This window comes from Camelus ferus, chromosome 4 (genome assembly GCF_009834535.1).
Source record: "Camelus ferus isolate YT-003-E chromosome 4, BCGSAC_Cfer_1.0, whole genome shotgun sequence".
Classification (NCBI taxonomy): Eukaryota; Metazoa; Chordata; class Mammalia; order Artiodactyla; family Camelidae; genus Camelus; species Camelus ferus.
In genome coordinates, this window is record NC_045699.1 from 57,759,669 (window position 1) to 57,783,767 (window position 24,099).

Consider the following 24,099-nt stretch of genomic DNA (forward strand, 5'->3'; position numbering starts at 1 on the left):
CCCGCCCCTTCCCGACGGAGTCACCGGACGCCAAGCGCAGTCAGCTGACGCAGCCTCGCGGCGGTCACGTGACGGTGGGCGGGACGCCGGGAGGCGGGCGCAGGCGCAGGCGCAGGTCTTGGGCGGCTGGGTCAGCTGACCCAAGGGGGCAATCAAGCCGATTTAGGCCGCTTTCCGTTGCCTCGGAGTAGCTGCCGCCATGGCTAGCCAGTCGCAGGGCATCCAGCAGCTGCTCCAGGCCGAGAAGCGGGCCGCCGAGAAGGTGTCGGAGGCCCGCAAGCGTGAGTTTCGGGGTGGGGTTGCTAGGCGTGACGCGAGTTCAGGGATTATAGCCAGGCCGCGGTGGGTGGTAGCTCGGTGAGGCCTGAAAGACTGTGGACAGGAGGGGTGGTTACAGTCGCAGAAGCTTGTGTGACTCGTTACTCCCTGGACCCGAGGTTCTGGAAGGCTTGTGGGTCGCCTAGAAGCTGCGATGTGGGATAGTAGATTGGACGTGGAGACAATAGGTGGACGTCGTTCTTGAGGCCTGGGAGGCGGGTAAAATGGGCTATCCGAATGGACCTCGTTGTCTTTCCCCTTCCCACTTGCTCCTTTGAGGTCTTCCGTCTCAGAGAAAGGAGCCACCGTCTGGACTGTTGCTTAGTCTAGAAAGAGTTCTCTTCGCCACGTCTCAGACCCTCTCTCGTTCGCCATGTTTGGTCAGTCCCCAAGGTTTATCTGTTCACTTTTCCTCCATCGCTACAGTCAGTATCTTAGTCCAGGACTCCAAATTCTCTGAGGCTCCTAATTTAATTCCTTAATTTTTTTTTAATGTGGGTAATATGTGCCAGAGGCAGTACTCGGTACACCATTGCGGTATTCAAAGCCCCAGTGAAAGAAGCAAGTATTGTGTAGATAAATTGCAGGTGAGAGAAGGGTTGGCTTTGAGAAATTGAGATTGCTAAAGAGCTTTACAGGTGGATCAAATCTAGATTGGTGAGTGGTAGAACGCTTCCTCTTACCCACTCCATTCTCCTCCCCGCAGTCAGTCATTCCTCTCTAAAATGCAACTATGACTTCCCCATTTCCATTAAAGTCAACGAAAGTTTAGTGCCTGCAGAATAAAGCCTAAATTCCTTAAGATAGTGTAGGAGATGCTTTGGGGTCAGGCTCCTGCTTTCTTTTCTAGTCTCACTTTTTTTTAGGTACTCTCTTCCAGACATAGTGATTGCTCAGAGGCACTTTCGTTGATTTCACCTGCAAGCCTTTGCACAGCCGGTTCCTCTGACTGGAGGAGCCTTTTCCTAGTTTACGCTCTTTTTCTTCTAACCTTAGTCTTCATTCAGTTAGACAGTAGTTCTTCCAGGAAGTCTTTCCTGATTTAGTCTGTTACTCTCAGACTAGGCTAGGAGTCCTTCCCAAGTGTCTGTTTCTGTCATCACAGTGCAGTAACCTGTTTTGTTTTTTCATATGGCTCAGTCACTAGACTAAGCTCCTGGGCTGTATCATACTAACTTTACATATTCAGTTTCCCATCTGGTGAGGTAGATGTTTTTATTCCTATTTTATAGATGGGAAAAATGAGGCTCAGGGAAAAATGATATGAACATACCCTGGGAAACAGCATAGCTAGGGTAGGATACCAAAAACTATTAATCATAGTAATTTCTTGGTGTTTCTTCGAGTATAGGATGTATACTCTTAATCCCATATTCAAGTAGGTTTCAAGCATGGCTCTTGTACTTTATAGTTAGGGGTTTTGTGGTACTCTGTATTTCATTAGAAAAGCTTGCTTTGAAGGAGCTGGAGATGGGAACAAGCTCCTATTCTTGCTCTGGTGACTGTAAAGTTCTTTGTTCCTCATGGAGTATTTCTGATCATACCCTTGATACAGTATTTCCAGAGTGACTTCTCAGAGTTTGTCCTGTGATGGCTCATCAGCAACAGAAGTTGTCTGTTGGGAAGCGTGTGAGAATATTTGAGGGAAGTGCAGGAACAAATACTTGGCCTATGGTTAAGAATGATTCTGAGGGCCTTGGAGGTATGGGTCATGTTTCACACCTTCCTTTATCCCATCAGGCCTGGTGCAGGGGCTTGTATATCTCAGGTAGCTGTTATACATTGACTGAAAGAATTTGTTTTAAAGGAGTGAGTTTATGGCTAATGTACATCTCAGAATTTGCCATAGTTGGGAACAGAAGTATTGAGAAGACCTACAATTTGAAAAAGTGAATTGGCTGTCTTAATCTGTAATTATCGTTGACTTGCCCAGTTTGAAATTGGGAAGAGGTAGTGCATGATGTGGTAAAATGGTCCTACCCCAGTTTTTTCATGAAATCATCGCCCGGACCATAAAATTTAAAAAAACATTTGTAGTTTGTATCATTGGAGTGAAACCAAATGCTGGCCTCCACATATAAGTCTTATAATAAAATAAGATTTAAAAAAAGATTTCCTGTTCAAATACTTATTTTTGATTTTCAGAGAAGTCAATCAAAATTGAACTTTGAAGATGTTTGCTGACAGGCAGAGAATGGTTTATCTTAAGTAATTAATTCAGGGAGCCATTGGAATTGGAAGTGATCAGGACAGTGGAACTGTGAAATTATGTAGAGCTACTGCATGATGTTTGGGCCATGTTATTTGCTGGTTTGGAAAAGAACCTTGGCTTTGGAATATGGCTTTGAATATATGGCCGATGAGAACAGCATGTGAAGCATTGGGGTAAAGGTTGGCTGGAGCAGACAGCAGGAGGCCCTAAATAGTACTGGAGTAAATATTTACTTGCAGAAATTGTCCTTGGGTTGCTTGGATGCCTGTTGATTGATGTTAAACTAGCCTCATGGAGTATTGATGTCATAGGATCATCACCAGTCCAAAATCCTGTTGTTAATCAGGATGTGGGAGGTTAAATTCAGTTTCATTCATCTACGTGGGCTGAGTGGGATTTGAGCAGATAACACAGCGAATTCCAACACAGCTTGCTTTTAGGTGCTTGAAGTCTTTTACTCTGAATTAAATAAATGCTCAGACTGATTATCTAGGACCTGCTCCCCTCTCCTTCCCCTTTGGATACCTGAGAAGTTTGGTGAACAGCAACTTGTTGGTTGGTCTTGTGGTCTGTTTTCATAACAGGCTCTGATAGAACCTAGAGAATTTTTCCAGCTGTATGTTAAACGAGGTTCTTCTAGAAACCAGAGCCCCTGTATTTCCTCACTTCTTAGATGTTTGTCCAGTGCTCTCCATTCAGGATTCCTTCCTAGGACCACTTCCATTGCTTATTTCCTTGTGCACAGGCATGGTTTTTCATTTCCAGTATTGCATCATCTGTTTCATTAGTTACAGTTTAGCTTGATGTCCCTTGGGAGCAAATTAGCCTCCTTGCTAAGCTTATGAGCAGAGCTTCAATTGTAATCAGCTGCATAGTTGTTTACTTCTCAGGAAGAGAAAGAATTCCTCAGATGGCTAATGTCATCCATTTTATGTGGGTTCTTAGTAGTTGAGATTGAGAGAATATTCTGAAACATTCCAAAATTTTTTCCATCATTTTTACGGTCTGTAGTTAGAGAGGCAGTCCTTTTTATCTAGTCACTTCCTAGTTAAGTACAGGAGGCAAGAACCTGTACTGTTAGCTCTGAATTCCCTCTTTCCCATGCATGTCTCTTGAGACTGTATCTTTAAACTTTTTTCTTTGTTTATTGTTAGAATTCACCATCTCAGTCTCTGCTTTCTTTTCTTGTCACTTAACCACTTCCTGATGTAGCTGTTTCCTTTGAAAACAGGAAAGAACCGGAGGCTGAAGCAGGCCAAAGAAGAAGCCCAGGCTGAAATTGAACAGTACCGCCTGCAGAGGGAGAAGGAGTTCAAGGCCAAGGAGGCTGCGGTGGGCCTGGTTTATTTTCAGTGCTGCCTTAGTTTCCTGAGGTTTCCTTCTCCTCCCCTTCCCCTTCGGCTCACAGAATATCTGGCATAGCTCAGCTGTTCTGATTCTGGCTGAAATTTGAAAATTTGGTTATTGGATGCTTAGGCTGAATCTCTTAGGGTGATCAGTTTTTGTTTTTTAAAAATTTTTTTCTTTTCTTTTCTTTTTTCTGTTAGTGGAAGTACTCAGGATTGAACCCAGAACCTCATGCATGCTAAGCATGTGCTCTTCCACTGAGCTCTTCTGCCCCCTGGCCCCTCCTCTCCCCAGGGTGATCAGTTTTTAACTAACATTGAATTCTAGTCTACACTTACCCTGTTAAATTATTAAATTATTAATAGATATCATTATAAAGTATAATCATACATAAGGAATGTAATATTTAATATATATGTTAAATATAGATATTATTAAATATCTGTTGTACAGTTACTGTATGCCAGGTCCTATGCCAGATGCTAGGACATCAGCTACGAACAGAAATGGACATGGTCCTCATGGAACTTAGCTTACAGTCTGGTGGTCAGGGACACTTAGTAATAAAATGTAAGTCATGCAAATGGACAGCTGATGAGGGCTGTGATGGTCATAAGCATAAATCAGGTGGAGCCCCACTTTAATAGATAGGCTCTTACCAGTGGATAGGCTAGAGCACAGTGCATAAGATGCATATAATAACAGTACAAAAACAGATCACAGAAAGTACAGAGGGAAATTCTGGAAAGGAGAAAGGATGGAAGAGGCTTCATAGAGGAAAGAACCTTTATCAGGACTCTTGGATACGGATAACAGAAGACTGGAATTTATTGAAATATATGATTAGAAACCCAGGTGAAGACTTCACTATTTTGACCTAGGAGCTTAGTTAATGCTTTCAGGACTGTTTCCCTCTCTCATCCCTGCCTTAGCCTTGTGGGCTTCATTCTCAAGTTCTATATTGTGGCTTCCACTAGTTCCAGGCACACACCACCCCCCCCCCCAGGGCCAACAGTGGTTAAAGGCTCACGCCTCCCTCTTAGCAGTAAGTAGCAAAAGGTTCATTCCTCTTTGCACTGGGCAGTGACAGTGCCGTTCAAACTTAAAATGGGTCTCTGACTCAAACTGGGCAGACTGGTGCTGTAAAATGTCAGACTGCCCACAAGACAGTGTAGAAATAGTTTTGTCAGGGCAGCCATCTCATCCTGTTTTTACATCTGTGCTGCAGCTGCTTGGGAAGACAGTCTCGATAATGCACTGCAAGCGTGAGCTCTTGAGTTTTTCTAGCAGCGTTGCGTGGCACCCTCTTCACTTGTGGGACAGCATCTTGGGCTTGCATACCGTGTACATATTCAAAGAACAGAGGTAGTGCCCCTCCCCAGCCCCACTGAGTAGGGGTTATGGACTTTTAAAAATATGAATGAGCAACTGAGGCAGCCATTATGAAGTGCTCCAGGTATTCCTGTAGTGTGAACAGTGATAGTATGAGGAGTCCTGGGTTTGAACCTTTGCCTGTTCACTTGGACCTCTGAGCCCTGGTTTCCTCATCTGTGGAAAGGGGAGTGAGAGCCTCCTAATAGGTTATGGAGGAATAGGTAACAGGTCACATGAGACAATGCTCTGTGAACTAATGTGGTACCCAGATACGAAGAAGGGATACAGTTGTTCACATACGTAATGAGGCAGCAGCAGGTTAGGCAATGAAAAGGGTCAGACACAAAGTGATACCTTAAGAAGCTGATAGGTCACATTCTAATAAAGTAGGCACAACAGTTAATGAGAAGACAGTAGACAGTAAAAGAAAATTTATGCATCAGTGTATGTTAAATTGTAAATGGAAACTGAAATGCTAAGACATCCATGTGCCAAAACTTCAAGCAATAACACGGCAAAAAATAAAATAAAAATTAAAAAATTTTTAAAAAGGTTTGCAGTACTAAATATTAAAAAATAATAATAATAAGTAACACCGGGCAACAATGAGAGGATAGGTTGCTTCTCACCCAGACCTATAATCCTCCTCAGAAACAGTCACTGTTCTGCATGCTTCTAGAATATTTATATTTGAAAGGACAGGTGTCCTGTATTGATATACCAGTGAAACTAAAATGTTAACCAATAATAGTGAGACTGTATATTCCTCCTAAATTGCTTCTTCCTTGTGTTTATTATTTTTTAAGAGCTTTTTTTCCTTCCCAACACCATATATCTCCCCTTTTAAAACTGCACAAGGAGACTTATTACTAGCCACCAGGCCTCAGTTGTTAGGTCTTTAGGTTCATTCCAGCCTGTGGTTAAGGCTGCACATTAGACTCCATAGAGAGATGGAACTGTGTCACCCTCTGGGATAATTTCCTAGCAGTGGCAGTGCTGTGCAGTTTACCTTGGATAGATGTTGAAAGGCTACCGAAGTGGTTGTATCACCTTATGCTCCCCTTAACTGTGGGAGCGCCCACTTCTCACTGGCTCCTCAGTCACGATGTTACGTCGCCTACTGCTGGTAATTTATATTCATGATGAGTCGGGTTTCTTCAAAAATAAGGAAGTTGCTTATTAAACGGTGTTCCCGGCCAACGGGAGCACCGTCCTGATGTTCCCGTCTGTCATTGCTCCCCGGCTCCAGGCTCTGGGATCCCACGGCAGCTGCAGCACTGAGGTGGAGAAGGACACCCAGGAGAAGATGACCATCCTCCAGACCTACTTCCGGCAGAACAGGGATGAAGTCTTGGATAAACTCTTGGCCTTTGTCTGCGACATCCGGCCCGAAATCCACGAAAACTACCGCATAAACGGATAGGGGAGGAAGGAAGACGTGCCCGTTCCATGGCTGGCGTTTTAGATGCCTTCATGGAATGGGAAGCTTTAGCAGGGCTTGAGTTATATTCTTGTGAAAAGGCATTAAATTATTTCTGTATATTACGTAGTAGGTTCCTTCACTTTTTGCAGAATAGCAAATCTAGCTTCTTCATACAAACTTAGAGCTTATCCAAAGATTTTTATCTTTTTACCTCATATTTCTTAGCAATTTAATGCATATACGTTGTTTTCTTATGCCTTTTTGCTCAAGCAGCATATATATCAATACTGAATTTTTCTTTCTTAGATATAGTTAAACTTTTTTTTTTTTTTCTTAAGAAAGAAAGGGATTAAAAATTTTTTTTCCCTAAAGCTTTCTTGAAGGTCAGGGGCTTTATCTATGAAAAAGTAGTGAATAGTTACTTGTAATCTACATGAATCAGCAGCCAGCCTTAAAACAGTCCTTTCTGGCTAAGGGTTAGAACAATGAGTACTAGTATGATTGTTCAGGCTGCTTTCAGTGTCTCTTAATCAAAATTACTAGATGATAGAATTCAGGAACTTGTCACATGTTATTACTTGGTGTACTGATACTCATTTAAAAGTAAAGACTCTGTCATACACTTTCCTCTCCCTCTGGTTTATCTTTTTTTGATACTGCAAAATTCACTTTGAACCCAGATGTTCCGGAGAATTTCACTTAAGAAAATTAAATTAGCACATGTATTCCACACACATATTTAGAAAATATTCATGGCCTGTCTCGCTCCCTCCTCTTCGGAGACGGCCTGCACTCAGTCTACGGAGTGTGTATCTACTTTTACTTTAATGTGAGCACCCAACCCCCACACCTCATGGCCTGTCTTTCGCCTTCTGAAACAGCCTACACTCAATACAGTATGTGTCTCTAAATAAATCTGCCTTACTCAAAAAAAAAATTCATGGTATGCATCTTCACAGGAAGGAAATCACTTGTGATTTCACCCTACAGCTGTTTTGAAAAACAATAGCTAGTAAATCTGAAGTTTGCCTTTTCTCTAGAGCGCTCTGTCCTGGGACAGCCTTGGGTACAGTGTCAGGCATAGTTCCTTCCCAGTGGGCTAAGTGCTCTGTGTGGTGCCTGTAGTACCTTCGTACCAGCACTGAAGCATTAAATGCCCTCTGATCCTCTGTTAGCTGAAAGTCTTTGACTGCAAAATAATTTCTGTAGGTAGAAACAATTGAAAGGGGACATTACAGGATTTCCTTGCTTGTCCTGAAACGGCGAGAGAATTAGATGACCTTTAAAAAAAAGTAGTGTATTTTATGTGAGTGAGAAAGGGTTGATCTTGGGCCACTTCTGTTTCTAGTTACTGTTCCTTTTTATAGAATTCCTCAAAAGAATTTTCTGTATGAGCTTTTCTATTTTTTACTGTTAAAGCAGCCCAGTCAGGCTGGCCACGTCATGGAAACTGCTTGTCACGGTCACCAGTGATAACCAGATTGAGGTCCAGTCCTCCTCCGCCTGACCTTCAGTGCTGTTGGACGGGCTGGACTGTTCCCTTCTTGAGCCACTCTCCACGCTCCTCCTGCAGTGACGTGCTGCCTCACTTCTCAGTCTCTTGCTGGTTCCTCATCTTCCCAAGATTTGTTCTTGGATGTCTCTACACTCACTCCCCTCGTTGAGACCATGTATGTTTCATGGCTTTGACAGCATCAGTGTTGAAGAACCCAGATTTCTATCTCCAACTTACATCTCCTAAACTCATTTCTTAGATTGCTTATCTAATGTTTTGATTTAGATACGTTCTAAGCATCTCCCACCTTAAACGTGTCCCAAACTACACATGGTTTTGTTAGGACTTAGCTTATGGCATTGCTAAGTGTGGTGACGCCAAGCCTGCCTACTGCAGGTACAGATTTCCCAAACTGGAGGACCATGAGGAGGAACACCTGTGTTCACCGGTTTAGACCCAGAGTCTATAACTTGGTGGCCGCTAGTGTTTTCATCCTGGATTAATAGGGTTGTATGCAGTTTGACTGACTTTTCTAGCCAACCAGCTGAATCTTGCTAACGTTGCAGAAGCAACAGAAGGAAGTATTTCAAAGGGGGATATGATCTAGGGTCAGTTGAGAGGACAAAGTCAGATCTGAAAAGAGCTTGGTGACCTGGGAGACAAGAACCTAAATGGTTTTGGCTGTAAAGGGTTCAGGAGGGAGAGGCCGCAGTGGCTGATGGAGCGGGTGGTCTGAGGGAGGTGATCGTGTGTTTAAGTGCTGGTGGGGAAGGGAATAGAGGGAGTGAGATGGGAGAAAGGCGTTCTAGGTGGGGTGAGATCCTCAAGTGGTCCACGAAGTCCAGGGTTCAGGTAGAGGGATTAATTCTGTGGTAGTCAACTTTGGCATCCCCAGTGAAAATGGTGGCTGTTCAGGCCACTACTAGGCCAGTGGAATCGGTCTCTGGAGTGGGGTCAGGATGAAGATTTTTTTTTTTAATTTGCCTTGACGGGATTCCATTGTGGCCTGACATGAGAAATTAGCACCTGGTAGGTTCTTTGACCACTAAGACATGCAGGTGTGTTGGTTCTGATGTGGAATGAACCTCAACATAACACAATGCAGAACAGTGTGTGACTCATCCCCTTTGAGCATATAAAGATAAACACGTGCTTGTGCTTCTAAATGCAGCGTATATATGGAAGACAGAATAAACTGGTGGTAACAGTGATCATCTCAGAAGAGAAGGTCTGGGCTGTGGTGGGAAGGTTAGTTTTCATACACTTAATCTATAGGGATGTTCAGCAGTGTCCTTGGCCTCTACCCATTAGATGCCAGTAGTACCCCTTCAGTTGTGACAACCAAAAATACCTTCATTGTCTGATGTTCCCTGGGGGCCCAGATCACCCCCAGTTGAGAACCACTGTTCTACAGCTACAACAGAATTTTATTAAAAATACCACACATGATTCCTGGAACATTCCAGTGCTCAACAAATGTCTCCCAATTTTCTAAAATTTGCCTGTCCCTTTCTCATCCTAATCATCCTTGATTACAAGTCTGATAATAGCTGTTATTGGTCAGGATAGGATACACTCTGGAGTCTTAGTGGCTTAATACAACAAAGATTTATTTCTTACAATGATACAAGTTGGGTGACCAGGGCAGCTGTTCACGTGGCAACACAGTGACTCAGACTACCTCCATGTTGTGGCGCTACCATTTTAGCACATGGTTTCCGTGATTGCAGAGGCAAGGGAAGAAAAAGTTGGCAAACACGTACCAGCTCTTCTATGCTTCAGTCCTGAAATAATACATGACACTTGTTCGCAGCTCACTGACCAAGCCTGGGTCCCCTGAGCTGACCTGACTGCCGGGAAGGCTAAGAAATAAGGCAGAACCTGTGGTGAGTGAAAAGTACCTCTGCTCCAACTGCTAAGAATAGCTTTATCCGTGCCAGCTAGTGTTCTAAACTTTTGCTTTTATATTAACTCAGGATCATCAAATCATCATAGCAACTTGACTTTACGGGACATGAGACAGAGAGATTAATTAAGGAACCAGCCCAAGCGTGTGTGGTGGTAGAGCTAAGATCTGGACTGGCAATCTGGCTTAGCATCTGTGCTTATCCTCTTGTGCATATGCTCAGTACTGGGCTTCATATTGTACACCTTTTATGTATCTCACCCATGTGACTCTTTTGCCTTTACATTTTTCCCAAATCCTAGGCTGACTGCTCCTCTGGGCAACTACATGTTCTGTGAACCATTTTCTAGTGAGAAGGATGCCCCCAGTATTGCCCATGACAAGGAAAGAAACTCTGACCGTGCCATTTGGTGCCATAACTCAGGCCTGCTCAAGTTCTCCTTGATAGAAGGTACAAACAGCTCACAGTAAAACCAGATCCTGTGTGTAACATCTTCCCAAATTCCCTGAAGATTCACCCCCGACTTTACAAGTGGGAAAACCCCCGAGGTTCTGAAAGGTGATGCAACTTGTCAGAGGCCGTACATTAAAGCTCTGCTTGCTTCTAGTGAGGGAGGCTTCTTATGTGCCGGGCACTCTAAACATTCAAGCTGGGGAGGTTAGGCACTGTAACCCTACCTGTGGATGAGGCAGCTGAGGCCCAGAGAGGCTTAGGGAATGCTCAAGGTCACAGAGCTGGAGATCAGATCAGCCCAGCTGGAGGGAAAACCCACCTCTGCCTCTAGGCTTTTTCTGAGAACTCTGCTAGACGGGTACTCAGGTTCCTATAACCTCATAAAGCTTAGAGCCCTTTCGCTAACATTCTGCATTTCCAGGCATGCTTGGCCCAGAAAAGATGGCACCAGAAGTCAATGAAGACTGTTAGGCTGAAAGTAAGTGCTCTGATGGTCTTGCGTGCCCCTTGTTTTTCACCTTTCTGTTTTTCCTCTCCTTCAGGGACAGTCTGGCAGATCTCAGAGTGGTTTTCTAAAAAAAATAGTATACATACCTTAATTAAAAATTGCTAAACAATGCTAACCATCAGCTGAGTCTTCAGCAAGTCGAAATCTTTTAGCTGGTGGAGGGTCTTGCCGCGATGGTGATGGCTACTGGCTGATCAGAGTGGTGGCTCCCAAAGGTCAGGGTGGCAACTTGCCAAATAAGACAACATTGAGGTACGCCAAATTGACTGACTTTACAATTTCTCTGTAGCATGCGCTGTGGTTTGACAGCATTTTATCAAAATTGGAGTCAATCCTCTTAAGAGCTTCTGCTACATTACCAACTAAGTTTATATAATTTTCTAAATCCTTTGTTGTCATTTCAACAAGAGTCTTCATAGCGTCTTCACCAGGAGTAGATGCCATCTCAAGAAACCACTTTCTTTGCTCATCCTTAAGAAACAACTCCTTGTCTGTTAAAGTTTTATCACGAGATTGCAGCAATTCAGTCACTTCTTCAGGCTCCACTTCTGATTCTAGTTCTCTTGCTGTTTCTACCACGTCTGCAGTGGCTTCCTTCACTGAATCTTGAACCCTTCAAAAATCATCCATGAAGACTGGAATCAACTTCTTCCTAACATGTTGATATTTTGATCTCACGAATCACAAATGTTCCAAATTCCAACAGAAGAATCACTTTTGCAGCTATAGCCTTATGAAATGTATTTCTTAAATAAAAAGCCTTGAAAGTTGAATTTACTCCTTGACCCATGGGCTGCAGAACGGATGTTGCGTTAGCGGCATGAGGACAACATAAATCTTGCTGTCCATCTCCATTAGAGCTCTTGGGTGACCAGGTGCACTGCCAATAAGCAGTAATATTTAGAAAGGAATCTTTTTTTCTGAGCTCTCAGTAGTGGGCCTAGAATACTCAGTAAACCATGTTGTAACAGATGTGCTGGATCCAGGCTTTGTTTATCCTTTTATAGAGCACAGGCAGGGCAGATTTAGCATAGTTCTTAAGCATCCTAGGATTTTTCAGAATGGTCAACAAGCCCTGGCTTCAACTTCAAGCCACCAGCTGCATTAGCCCCTAACAGGAGAGTCAGCCTGTCCTTTGAAGCTTTGAAACCAGGCATTGCCTTCTTTTTAGCTATGAAGTCCCAGATGGCATCTTCTTCCAATATAAGGTTGTTTTGTCTACATTGAAAATCTGTTGTGTAGTGCAGCTACCTTCATTAGTTGTCTGCGCTAGATCTGGATAACTTGCAGCTCCTAACCTCAGCAATTACTGCTTCACCTTGTACTTTGATGTTATGGAGAAGGTTTCTTTCCTTAAATCTCATGTACCAACCTCTGCTAGCTTCACACTTTTCTTCTGCAGCTTCCTCACTTCTCTCAGCTTTCATAGAATGGAAGGGAGGCGGGGCCTTGCTCTGGATTAGGCTTTGGTTAAAGAGAATGTTGTGGCCGGTTTGATCTTCTGTCCTAACCACTCAAACTTTCTCCGTATCAGCAATAAGGCTGTTTTGCTTCCTTGTCATTCATCTGTTCACTGGAAAAGCACTTTTAATTTCCTTCAAGAAGTTTTCTTTGCATTCGCAGCTTGGTTAACTGGTGCCAGAGTCCTCACTTTCAGCCTGCCTTGGCTTTTGACGTGCCTTCCTCATTAAGCTTAATCATGTCTAGCTTTTGATTTTAAATGAGGGGTGTGTGACTCTTCTTCCACTTGAATACTTAGGGGTGACTCTAGGATTATTTGCTGGCCTAATTTCAATATTGTATCTCAGGGAATAGGGAGGCCCAAGGAGAGGGACAGAAATAGGGGAACAACTAGTCGGTGGAATCATCAGAACACATGTAACAGTCATCAAATTCACCATCTTATATGGGCATGGGTCTTGGCACCCCAAAACAACAGTAACATCAAAACTCACCAATCACAGATCACTGTAACAAATATGACAATAATGAGAAAGTTTCAAATATTGTGAGAATTACCAAAATGTGACACAGAGAGACGAAGTGAACAAATGCTGTTGGAAAAATGGCGCCGATAGACTTGCCTGACACAGGGTTGACACCAACTTTTAATTTGTAAGGGAAAAAAACCAAAAAGCATTATCTCTGAAGTTCAAAAAGCAAAATGCAGTAATATGAGGTATCTTGTGGGCAGGTCTTAAGAGGTAGGAGAGGCACATTCTTTGTTAAAAGATTTTGCAAGTAGTTTGGGAGAGGAAGCTGCCAGATCATGTCAACATCTAACTTCTTTGGCTTCTAAAAAGCTTCAAATGACACTGCCTAGCTCCTGGGTCGAATGTGAATTCAAAGCCATAGCTCACATAGCTCACTGATGGGGATGGGTGGGCCTGGAAGGTCAAGGGGCAGACAACTTTTTTTCCTGCTAGAAAATAACTTGCAAAGGGTGGAGTGAGTGGCCGCATTTTAGAACAGGTGGCAGTGGTTGAAAGGTAAGACTAGGAGAGAAGTTAGGCTGGTTGTTCTGACAGTATGACTGGGTTGTCTACTATTGTCCTACTGGGCTTTTAAAATGAAAAAGGACAGTGGAGCTTTCAAGTTGAAAGCCTGCTCACCGTAGATTGCCTCTCCCTCCCCTTCTCAACCAGATGCCCCTTCTCCCTCCTCAGGCTCTGCCCCATCTTATTCTCTTTGTATCTGTCTGTGGCCCTTGTCTTTCTGTCCACAGTGCAGGAACAGATTCCTGACTCCCCAGGGAGTGGTGGTCTTCCTGACAGAAATTCAGAGTATTTCTTCTGGTTCTGACCCAGTTTCCTAACAAACAGCACATGACTTCTCTAACTTCCTGCGCATTCCTGACAAGGACAGCTGTGTGTTTAGTCCCAAGCTCTCACTTGTATATCTTCTTCTAAAAAATTGAGGTACAAATGTTGTGTTAGTTTCAAGTGTACAGCAAAGGGATTCAGTATGTATATATATATTTTTTTTTCTTTTTCAGATTCTTTTCCATTATAGGTTATTACAAGGTATTGAACATAGTTCCCTGTGCTCTACAGTAGGTCCTTGTTGTTTATCTATTTTATATAGAAGTGCGTATACATTAATCTCAATATCCCAATTTATCCCTCCCCACCTTCCCCCTTTGGTAACCATAGTTTGTTTTCTATGTCTGTGAGTCTATTTCTGGTTTGTGAATAAGTTCGTTTGTATCACGTGTCTGTCTTCTAGTGGAGCACTCACTGTGTGATGTGACTTCCAGGATTTGGAATCAATGTAATGGAGCTGTGAGCAATGGAACGTTCTGGGGGACATGCTTTTGGAAATGCTTTTTAAGATAGTTCTCATTAGTGGCAAAGCCTAGATTTGAACCCAGGTCTGTCTGACTTGCTGTATGATTTAGTTCTGTTTGTTCAGGCCATGGCAATGTTTTAAGCAGTACATTTCTAAAAGAGTTAGAAAGTCAGTGAATCTACAACTGACAGACTCACCCCCCCCTCCCCAAAAGAAACTAATTTTGGATCTTTGCCTCTTCACTTACTCATCCAGTGGTGCTGAGGCTCACCTCTGAGGCTGCCACACGAAGATTCTGCCAGGTTGGGAAGAAATTCTTTCCATCTTGCTTCATCCCGATTGCCAGATAGTTGGCAGCTCTCCTCAGACACAGGCCTGTAACCCTTGCAAACATGACAGGGCAGATGGTGCAAATGCTGAGTAAGGGTGGCTTTGGTTGGGGTTTGTGGTTATCTGGATTTATCTGTAGTTGAGGCCCTGATGATTTCATTCATAGCTATTCATTCACCAATTCAGATGCATGAACGAATGCTGAGGGCCGGGTGCTGGGGAACAGCTATGAGTGTGGGCAGAAACAGCCCCATGTCCCCAAAGATTTATTCTCTTTTAGGGATAGGGGAAGTTGAGCAATGACCATACCCTGTGCTAGTGTGGCCGTAGGTCAAGCAAGGGTAACTATGAGAACGGGGTCCTGGCCTGGGCCCAGGACAGGAAAGGGTGCTCAGAAGAAGGGCCCTTTGAGCTGAGACCTAAGAATATGTCAGTTAACCAGGTGATGGGGTGGGGATGAGGTTTGAGGGTTACCTTCCAGATGGAGAAGGATGGCAACCACTGAGAACTGGAAGTGAGAGAGAGCACGGGTGGAGGAGGAACTGAGAGATGGTCTGTGTTCTTGGAGCTTAGGGTTTTTAGGGCTTGGGGGACAGTGGGTAACAATTAGCACGGTAGGCTGTGGGTGGGGAGGGGCTTAGACCCACCACACAGAGCCTTGTGAATCCATCAAAATATTGCTACCGAAGTCTGTTTTCTTTTTCTTTTTTTCTTTTTTATAAACATTTTTTATTGAGTAATAGTCATTTTACAATGTTGTGTCAAATTCCAGTGTAGAACACAATTTTTCAGTTATACATGAACCTACATATATTCATTGTCACATTATTTTTCGATGTGAGCTACCACAAGATCTTGTATATATTTCCCTGTGCTATACAGTATAATATTGTTTATCTATTCTACATTTTAAAATCCCAGTCTGTCCCTTCCCACCCCCGACCCCTGAAGTCTGTTTTCTAGCGGACTTTACCAGATATTACTCACCTTTACTGGATTTCATTCACCTTTCTCCATTCTCCATGGAGCCCCCACTCCCTCATACCATAGTGCCCAGGCCTTGCCATGTGCCGAAGTTTCACAAATCCAAAAGAACTGCCCAAGAACGCAACTCACTTTTACTGAGCACTTTCTGATAAGCATCTCAGCATCTCCTTTAATTCTTACAGTCTCTTAGTTTAGCAGATCTTGTTACCCTTCTTTTATAAATGAGGGAATTGAAGCTCAGAGAGGGGAACCGACTGGTGCAAGTTCAGATGCCAGTGAGTGGTGGAACCCTGTCAGTCCTTTCCAAAGGCCCACCTCTTCTGTGCCTTCCTAGAAAAGAAGACTGCTGTGTCAAAACGTTAAGTTCATGCTGGAGCGACAAGCAGTGAGAATGCAGAGCGAAGGTGCCCTGGCAGAAAGGGCAGGGGTACAAAATCAAGTTTCATGGAGGAGGTAGGCCTTGCTGGAGAGGCAGGATTTAGACAGATGGTGACCAGGCCACATACCTGTCCAAGGATTCCTTTCAATAGCCTATCAGCAGGTAGGAAAGCTCCAACATCCCATGAGACTTGCTCCTATGCCCCCAGATTGTGTTTTGGGAAGTTAGACAAACTAAATAGGGATCTTGTGTGTCTTGCTCAGGGCTGCCTAGTGCAATGCCTGGCACTTAGCAGACACCCGATGTTGATCTGTTAATGAATAAATGAACGGACCTCACTTTCAGTAGCCTACGTCCTGCATCCTCACTCGCCTAGTGAATGAGGATTCCTGGGCAGTGTGTGATGCTTAGCTCCTCAATCACTGCTCACTGTCCCCAAGCGCTCTGCCTCTGCCTCTGGCAGAGCACGAACCCACCAGTCCTGTGACAAGAGGTCCCCAGCAATTTGGTAATATCTGTTGAAACAAAAAAATGCAGCCATATTCTGACTCAGCAAGTCCACTTGTAGATATGCAGGCAGTGGCATGTACACTGCATGTGGCTATGACCATCCCAGCAAGGCCTGTAAGCAAGAGTGGAATCCCCCACTGGCGGGGCAGGGCGACAGAAAAAAGAACCTTCCTACAATGTATGGAGGTTTATGCACCTTTAAAAAGAAATGAGGCAGAGTGGAGTGTTCTGGCATGAGGTGAATGCCAAGGCACTTTGTTGAATGAAAAAGCAGGGTGCTCAACAGAACAGGTTCCCTTCTGTATAAGCACGATATGCGCATCCGTCCATATGCGCTCTGAGAAAACCTACACAAGGTTAGTGCTTTCCTCAGCGAAGGGGACGCTTTTCACTGTAGACGCCCCTGAAAACAGGAGCGATGGTGGTGGGGGTAGCAGTCATCGCCTAGTGAGCAGCTATCCCGTGTCTGGCAGTTGTGCTCACTTCACACAAATTCTCATTAAAGCTTTACACAATCCCATGACATAGCATAATCTGCTTTTTACAGAAAACTAAGGCACAGAGAGGTTAAACACTATACCAAAGATGATCTTAAAATCGGAGAGAACTGGCTAAGAGCTCAGGTAGCCTGGTCCCCAAACGGATGCTCTTAACACAAAGCAGATATAATTTTTCATTAAAAACAAGTCCCTGGGAAATTTCTGGTGGCAAATATAGCCTCATCCACCAGGCCGGATGACTGTGTCAGACGTGGGCTTGACCTCAGAGGCAAGCCGCTGCTCTCACGATGGGGAGACCGAGGCTCGGAGGGGGCGGGAACTCGTCCCGGCCTGGCGCGCAGGGGCCGTGAGCCCCAGAAGCCACGCACGTGGTCGGCGAGCGCGGAGCCGCTTTCCGGCGTCCCTGGAGGGAGCCCAGCTGATGAAAGGCAGCTCCCAGTTCGGCTTCGACGCGGGCCTGGGAGCTGGTTTCCCTCCTGGTCCCGAGGCGAGCCCGGCGGGCGGCTCCTCCCGGTGGGGTGACCGCGCGGGGCCGGCCCGTCCCGGGGGCGGGACCGGGGAGGGCGGCGCGCGGCGCGGTCGGCGGGCGGGGCGCGGGCGGCGGTGCCCGGGCGGCGGTGCCCGGAGGCCGCGGCGCGGAGGGGCTGCGGCTCCCCCACTTTCCGCGTCCCCGGGCGGCGGCGGCGACGGCGGCGCGGACGGGTGAGTGTGCGCGGGCCCCGGACGCGCGCCCCTGTGTCTGCGCGCGGCCGCGGGCGGCCGCGAGCCCAGATTTGAGCCGCGCGGGTCCAGCGCTGCGCTGCTGCCTGGGCATCCGCGTTCCGGCCTGGGGTGGGCGCAGCGGGCCGCGTCCGCGTTCTTCTGCGCCTTAAGGCCCCATTGCCCAGTGTCGTGGAAGCTGCTCTCGGGCTGCTCCTGTGAGCCGGTGGCGGGGGTACGGTGGGCGTGATTTCGGGGGTGAGAGAGGCACCAGAGGCAGTAGACTCTGGGCAAGGCTTGATTGAGGGCAGAACCTGGAGCAAGACACAGCTTACCCAAGGCCAAGGCCAGATGTGGTGGAACATCCCCTGCCTGACGAGCTCGGTTCCGTTCTGGTTCCATCCCCCAACTGGCTCCTTGACCTTGGATAGTTCACTTTCGTTTCTGGGTCTTAATTTCCTCATATATAAAGTGAAGAGCTTGGGACCATTGTCTCTCAAGGCTTCTCCGCCCCAAAACTTCTGTGACAGACCCTCTATGGCTCCTTCTTGGGACTTCCCAGCTTAACGAAAACAAAACCTGATTTGTGACTGTAGGTCTCCCCTCCTCCCCCAGCACACACATACACACCCCTCAGTGAGGAACACGGGCTCCTGGGGGGCCTGGGCACTCAGTGTCTGCGGAAATGGAGATCTTTGCTCAGTGGGACTTTTAAGATATCTTCCTTGGCAGGGTCTTGCCACCTAGGTAAAAAAGATGGATAACTGGAAGGTCTGGTTAAATGCAGAATCAACAAAGGGAGCTAAGGAAACTGGGGAGTGGATGACCAGTTAGTTGCAGGAACCTCAGGGCTGTGCTCACTTCCTAGCTCTGTCTCCACCCTGGTACCTGTCCCTCCCTTCCTTGTCCCTCTCGGGGCTAGTGCAGGGTTGAACAGGATGGCAGTTTAGAACACCCCCTGGGTAACGGGTCAGCACCTGCCCTTGGCTAGTCTTGCCAACTCCCCTCCTGCCCTCTGCAGCCTCCAGGTTGCACGAGGAGCTGTAAGGTAAGAGCAGAGGCAGTCCTGATTGGGCCCATCCTGACCTCTGGTTTGTACCTCTCCCTCCTTGGCTGTCCTCTGACTCCACTTTTGCCAAGCCAGGGGCCTCCTTCCCTGCTCCAAGGAGCCTCCTGAAGAGCTCTTCCCTCACTGCAAGGTGCTGCCAGCTCCCTCTGATGCCTTCTTTAGTCACTATCTGTTTTTTCTCTGAGTTTACCTTTCCCACCAGCTGGTGATACCCAGCAGGGAGGATTGAACAGGGACTTAAGATTTTATTTCTAGTTTTATATTCTAGACAGAACAGGGCTTGGCACTAGAAGTTCTTAGGGAGTGTCTGTGGAGTAAAAATAATGATAGCTATATTCCTTTTTGCCCTGTGCTGTTCTTGATTCATTTAGGTATGAACTCTGTAAGCCTCACAACAACCTAGTTATATTATCCCCATTTATGTGTGAAGAAACTGAGTCACTTGCTCCAGGTCGTACACGTGGGAAGTGGCAGGACCGTACAGGGTGCTTTTATCCATGACAGTCAATAGCCTCCAGGTGAATGAGTTCTTCTGACTGGAACTTTGTGGGAGGCGAACTGGGCCAACTAGGGTGCTGGGATTTCTTCCCAAAGACAATGCCCAGTTGTGGGATTTTGCAGCTGACGAACCTTTCACACAATCTGGAGGAGTGTCTGTGCAGATCCAGCTTGTGTGGGTGGCCCCTCCTGCCTGGAGGAGGGAGAGTGGGTGCCTGAGCCCCACAGGCCTTTCTGACTCTAGTGCAGCTTCTCTGGGCTGCAGGCTCCTAGCTATGATGTCCTTGGGTTCCTTGTCTGGAAAATGGATCTAAGGATTCTGTTTGTCTTGTGGGCCTAGGACATGATCAGATGAGGCAGGAAAGGGCTTCAGTTATTGCCAAGTGCAGGGCAGACATCCTTGGGCTGTTGTTGCTTTCATGCCTCCTGGGGGTACAAGGTAAGAGGAAGGAAGTAAAAGGCAGTATGATTGACTGGCACTCAGTGATGTTTGGACTAGGTCAGGGTAAGATGGTCCCTGCCCTCCCGCAGCTCAGCATCTCAGATACTGACTGGAGTTTGTTGCCAGATTACACCTAGGAAATGCAGTTTGCAGTCTCCCTGCACCTACTCTTCTTTAAGGCAGTTTAAGGAAGAGGCTCAGAGACAGCCAGACCTAAGTCCCACCTGAGGTTCAGGAGCATAGGAATGATGGGCTTGGACTCTGGAGCTGGATGGCCTGGTTCATCTCTTGTCTCCACCGCTTCTATCCAGCCCACCTTGGGCAGGTCATGTCGCATTTTGACCCTCAGTTTTCCTAACTGTGAAATGGGAAAAACCTGTGAGGAAAGGGGCCTTATGGCGAGCAGGATACTGGATGCCATACTTGTATTTCCTTCTGTTATCCGCACAGTAGTTATGGCAGATAGACCTCACTGAACCCATTTTACAGATGAGGACAGCAAGGCTCAGGGAGTTAAGTACCTTGACAGTGTATGTCCCAGAGCATGTGAGGGCTGACTGAGGGTTCAAGTCTAGGTCCTTTGGTGCTAAAATCATTGCTCTTTTCTTAACATTTTGCTGCTTTGTATAAACAGGGCTCCCCATGACGAAGATACCTGCCCTGTGCTCAGTCAGGAAGGGGAATCCCAGACGCCTGGGAGGGGGCCTGGTCAACTCTGAGTTCCCTGAGGGTCACTGGATATGTCTGAGCTGGAGGAGATCCAAGACCAGAGGGAAGTTCTCAGCAGAGGCCTTGGAGGGTTTTAGCTTCTCCTCTCTCCCACTGAGAACGCTCCTCAGCATGAGCAGCAAGACCAAAGTCCGTGGAAAGACTTTGGGTGGCCCTCCCTGGCCTGGTGGTGGCTCTGGCCTTGGAGAGCCAGAGGAGCCCAACCTGCCTGGGACAAGGCCTGAAGTTCTTTCTTGTGATGTTGTTTTCTGAAGGCAAGCGAAGCTCAGCTGGCTGCTCCAGAATGAATCGCAGCTCCAAGAAGGGGAAGTAAAAGTCTTGCCAGCTCTGCCATGGCCTGTGAACCACGGATGGACCCCGGCGGGGCGGCCAGCCCCTTGCCCACCTCCTCCCCTGGCTGGAGCGCCCTGCCTGGGGGGAGCCCTCCTGGCTGGGGGCAAGGTAGGGTCATGAACCTTGATTCCTCCCCACTCTCCTCCCCCTGAGGATGCTGAGCTGGACTTATGAAGTATGATTGAGGGGGAGGGAGTTCAGGGGCACAGAAGTACCTTTAGATAAGGGTGGGCATTTGGGGATAAGATTCTAGGCCAGTTTCTGTCATTTCTACCTATTTTGTCCGTCACCAGCTCCTTAGATCACCTTCTGCTTGGATCCTTGCTATCGCTTCTCAGGACCTTTCCTCCTTGCCACTTCCATTTATTCTCTACACGGGGCATCCCAGAGAGAGCTTTTGAAAATGCACAACCAACCCTGTCACTTTCTGCTTGAGTGTTTCCCACTGGGCTTAACGTGAAGATCTGTCTTTACTACCTTGCAAGATCTGCCTTAATGGCTACCTGCTGCTCCTGTTCTCTATTCCTGCCCTGCCTCAGGACCTTTGCACCTGCTGTCCCTCCTGCATATTATGCCCTTTCCTTGCCTCCTTTCCCCTACTTAATATCCATTAATCCTCCAGAGCTTAGTTCAGATATCCCTTACATGAGGAATCCTCTTCTGATGGCCCAGCCTAAGTCAGGACCCTTTGATGTATTCCAGGTTCTCCCCATAGCACTTATCATAGTCTGTAATTAAATAATTACCTGTGTAATAAAGTGTTGAATGTCCAGCTTCCTCACTAGAATATAAGTTCCCAGAGGACAGGGGCTCTGTGTTGCTTTGTTCATCCCTGTGGCTACAGTACTCAGCATATAGCTTTGCCCATAGGAGGTGCTCAGTATGTATTTTGTTGAATGAATGAATGAATGAATGAATGGAGTGTCTGGGTATAGGCAAGGGGAGTTGGAATTTTGCATTGTGGCTGGTTACTTAGATGATTTGAAACTTAAAAACAAGGGTTCCTTTTATGACTACTATTATTAGGAAAGCAGTACACACATACATGCTCCAGTAGAATGAAATGGAATGGAATAATTTGCCTTCAGCTCTTTGAAGACATTGCTCCACTGGTTTTTGGCAAGCCAGTTCTTGCTCCTTTATAGGAAATTGCTTCCTATACACACACATACACACACAGGCTTCGTTAGTAGCTTTTCAGATCCTTTTTCTTAGTCTAGGTTTAAAAGCAAGTGTTTCTAAGTGGAGGACTTGCAGTTTTCATTTTAAGGAACTTCAAGGAGAGAGATTTAATTTTAAGGAGAGAGATTATTGCCAAGAATCCAGGAATTCATGGTTCGAAAGGCAAACAGAAGCACCATGAAAAGTCTTTGTGTCACTTGGGCAGACACTTTCCTCACAATACAGAGAGCCAGAGCAGTTCCCAGTCTCCGTGCCCGGGACCCAGATGAACTTGGGTTTTCCATAGTGTGCTGTGGAGTGAAGGGCTAGGTGGAGGCCCCTATGGCACGACTGCCTGCATTTTGTGAGCTACCCTTTCTCCTCGCTTCTTCTCTTTCTTACTTTCATTTCCCCTGGTAACACCGGGCAAGCTGGTTCTCCTTTCACAGGCTCTGTTTCCTTCCCCATCATAGTGGTTTTCCAGCTTCTAGGGTCTTGGAGGATTAAGCGGAATCACGATGTGATGCCTTAGCCTCGGCCTGGTGCATGGTGAGGCTCAGTCCCCGGAAGCTATCCTTATTTTATTTTTTGTTCTGTTTTATTTCTGCCTTTATCTTCTTTTTGTCTAAGTTTACTCTTTTGCTTATTTTTAAGTCTAATTTTGTAACTTTGGCTTTTCATCTTTTATTTTTATGAAGCCACCCTCAATTCTCTCTGGAACAGGTGTGGGAAGATAAAAACCAATACAACTAAACTGGTGTGGCTTTATTGTAACTTACGAGCTCTGACAACCTGGCTTTTAAATTATGGCAACAATAGTGGCCGATTATTCAGGCCCATTTTGCACCAAGTGCTTTATTTCCATCATCTTAATTATTTGCAAACCCCTCTGCAGTGGATATGATCATCCTCTAAGTGGATGGCCAGGGTTAAACTGCTTCTTCAGTGTTGCTCTGTTAGTGAGAGGCTGAGTTACAACTTGAACCCCAAACTACTCTAGCTTGTGCTTTCCCCACCTCATTTATATATCAAACATTTATTTAATGCCTGCTGTATATCAGGCACTGAATCCAGCTCAGGGGATTCAATGATGGGCAAAACCAATGTGGGAGTATATAGTCTGATGAGGACAATGGACTTTAATCAAGTAATTACATACAAGAGTAACCAAATAATTGCATGCATATGTACTCATCCTTGATAAGCGTAAAGAGAAGAGCAGGTAGTTATGGGCAGGTTTATCAGACAGATTTGATCTGTTAAGTGTTCCGAGTGTTGGGGAAGACTCCCTGGGAAAGGGATTGATGAGCTGGAACACCAATGATAATTAGGATCGGACGGGTGACTCTAGGTGGATGTGTTCCAAGGAGAGAGCAGGGAGAGCATGTGCAAAGGCCCTGGGGTGGGAGAGAACACGACATGTCAAGAAACAAAGGAGGCTGGGGTGACAAGACATAGAATGAGGCTGAGCACTGAGGGTGAGTTTGGCAGGAAGCTCTTTCTTCTAAGAGCTGGGGGAGTGTAGTAAGGAGGTTGGTTTTGTTAGAGCACCAGGAAGCTATTGAAAGTTTTACTCAGAGGATTGCTATCATCTGATTTGCCGCTCTGGCCGCTGTGTAGAGAATGCACTGTAGGAGGAACAGCAGGTTGGAGAAGCCAGTTAGAAGACTACTGCAAGGTACAGAGAGAGGTGAACATAGCCTGGCCTAGGGTTGTGGTGAAGGTGCCAAGAGATGCATGGAGCTGGGAGAGATTTTGTTGGCCCAGTTGGCAGGGCCCAGGGATGGACTAGGGGACAGGGTGGAAGAGTCTTTGGGGAGGCCAGGAATTCCCAGGAAGGTAGAGTTGGTCATTTTGCTTTAAGACTCAAGTATTGCCCAGAGCTGGGCTCTGGGCCAGCAGATAAGATATTTATGGTTTTATCCCATCAGTCCTGCCTTATTTTCTAAGCTACAAAATATGGGCTGAAATATCCAGCCATCCAGCCTTGCTCGCTGAACCCTGGGATCCTAGAATCTCAGGGCTGGGACTCCCCCCAGCAGCTGCCCTGTCTGCTGACTGGTGGCTCCCAGGGCCTCATACGTGATGGGAGGAGATCTTGGTTCTTTTGTCCAGAGTTTCTCTACTCAGAATGGAA

At 46.1% G+C, this 24,099-nt stretch overlaps 2 protein-coding genes and 1 long non-coding RNA gene across 8 annotated transcripts in view; 2 read left to right on the forward strand and 1 right to left on the reverse strand.

The window, feature by feature from the left end:
• Positions 1-62: 62 nt before the first annotated feature.
• On the forward strand, positions 63-7,299 carry ATP6V1G1 (ATPase H+ transporting V1 subunit G1). The gene is made up of 3 exons (XM_006186031.3): positions 63-281; positions 3,762-3,862; positions 6,501-7,299. The coding sequence occupies exons 1-3, from the start codon at positions 200-202 to the stop codon at positions 6,672-6,674; spliced, it is 357 nt and encodes a 118-aa protein (XP_006186093.1). The 5' UTR covers positions 63-199; the 3' UTR covers positions 6,675-7,299.
• On the reverse strand, positions 4,125-23,478 carry LOC116663240. The gene is made up of 3 exons (XR_004319446.1): positions 23,394-23,478; positions 8,407-8,411; positions 4,125-4,134 (listed from the first exon to the last, which is right to left on the reverse strand). It is a non-coding gene; the product is annotated as an uncharacterized LOC116663240 (long non-coding RNA).
• Positions 9,703-24,099, forward strand: part of TMEM268 (transmembrane protein 268) — a 33,868-nt gene continuing 19,471 nt past the window's right edge. For 2 of the 6 annotated variants that reach the window (XM_032478279.1, XM_032478283.1), the window contains exons 1-2: positions 17,593-17,733; positions 20,723-20,909. In XM_032478279.1, the coding sequence (XP_032334170.1) occupies positions 20,801-20,909 (109 nt within the window). In that variant the 5' untranslated portion in view covers positions 17,593-17,733; positions 20,723-20,800. Of the gene's footprint in view, positions 10,056-17,354; positions 17,545-17,592; positions 17,734-20,722; positions 20,910-24,099 lie in introns of those variants that run through there. The other 4 variants (XM_032478282.1, XM_032478284.1, XM_032478280.1 and 1 more) reach the window with 3 other exon arrangements.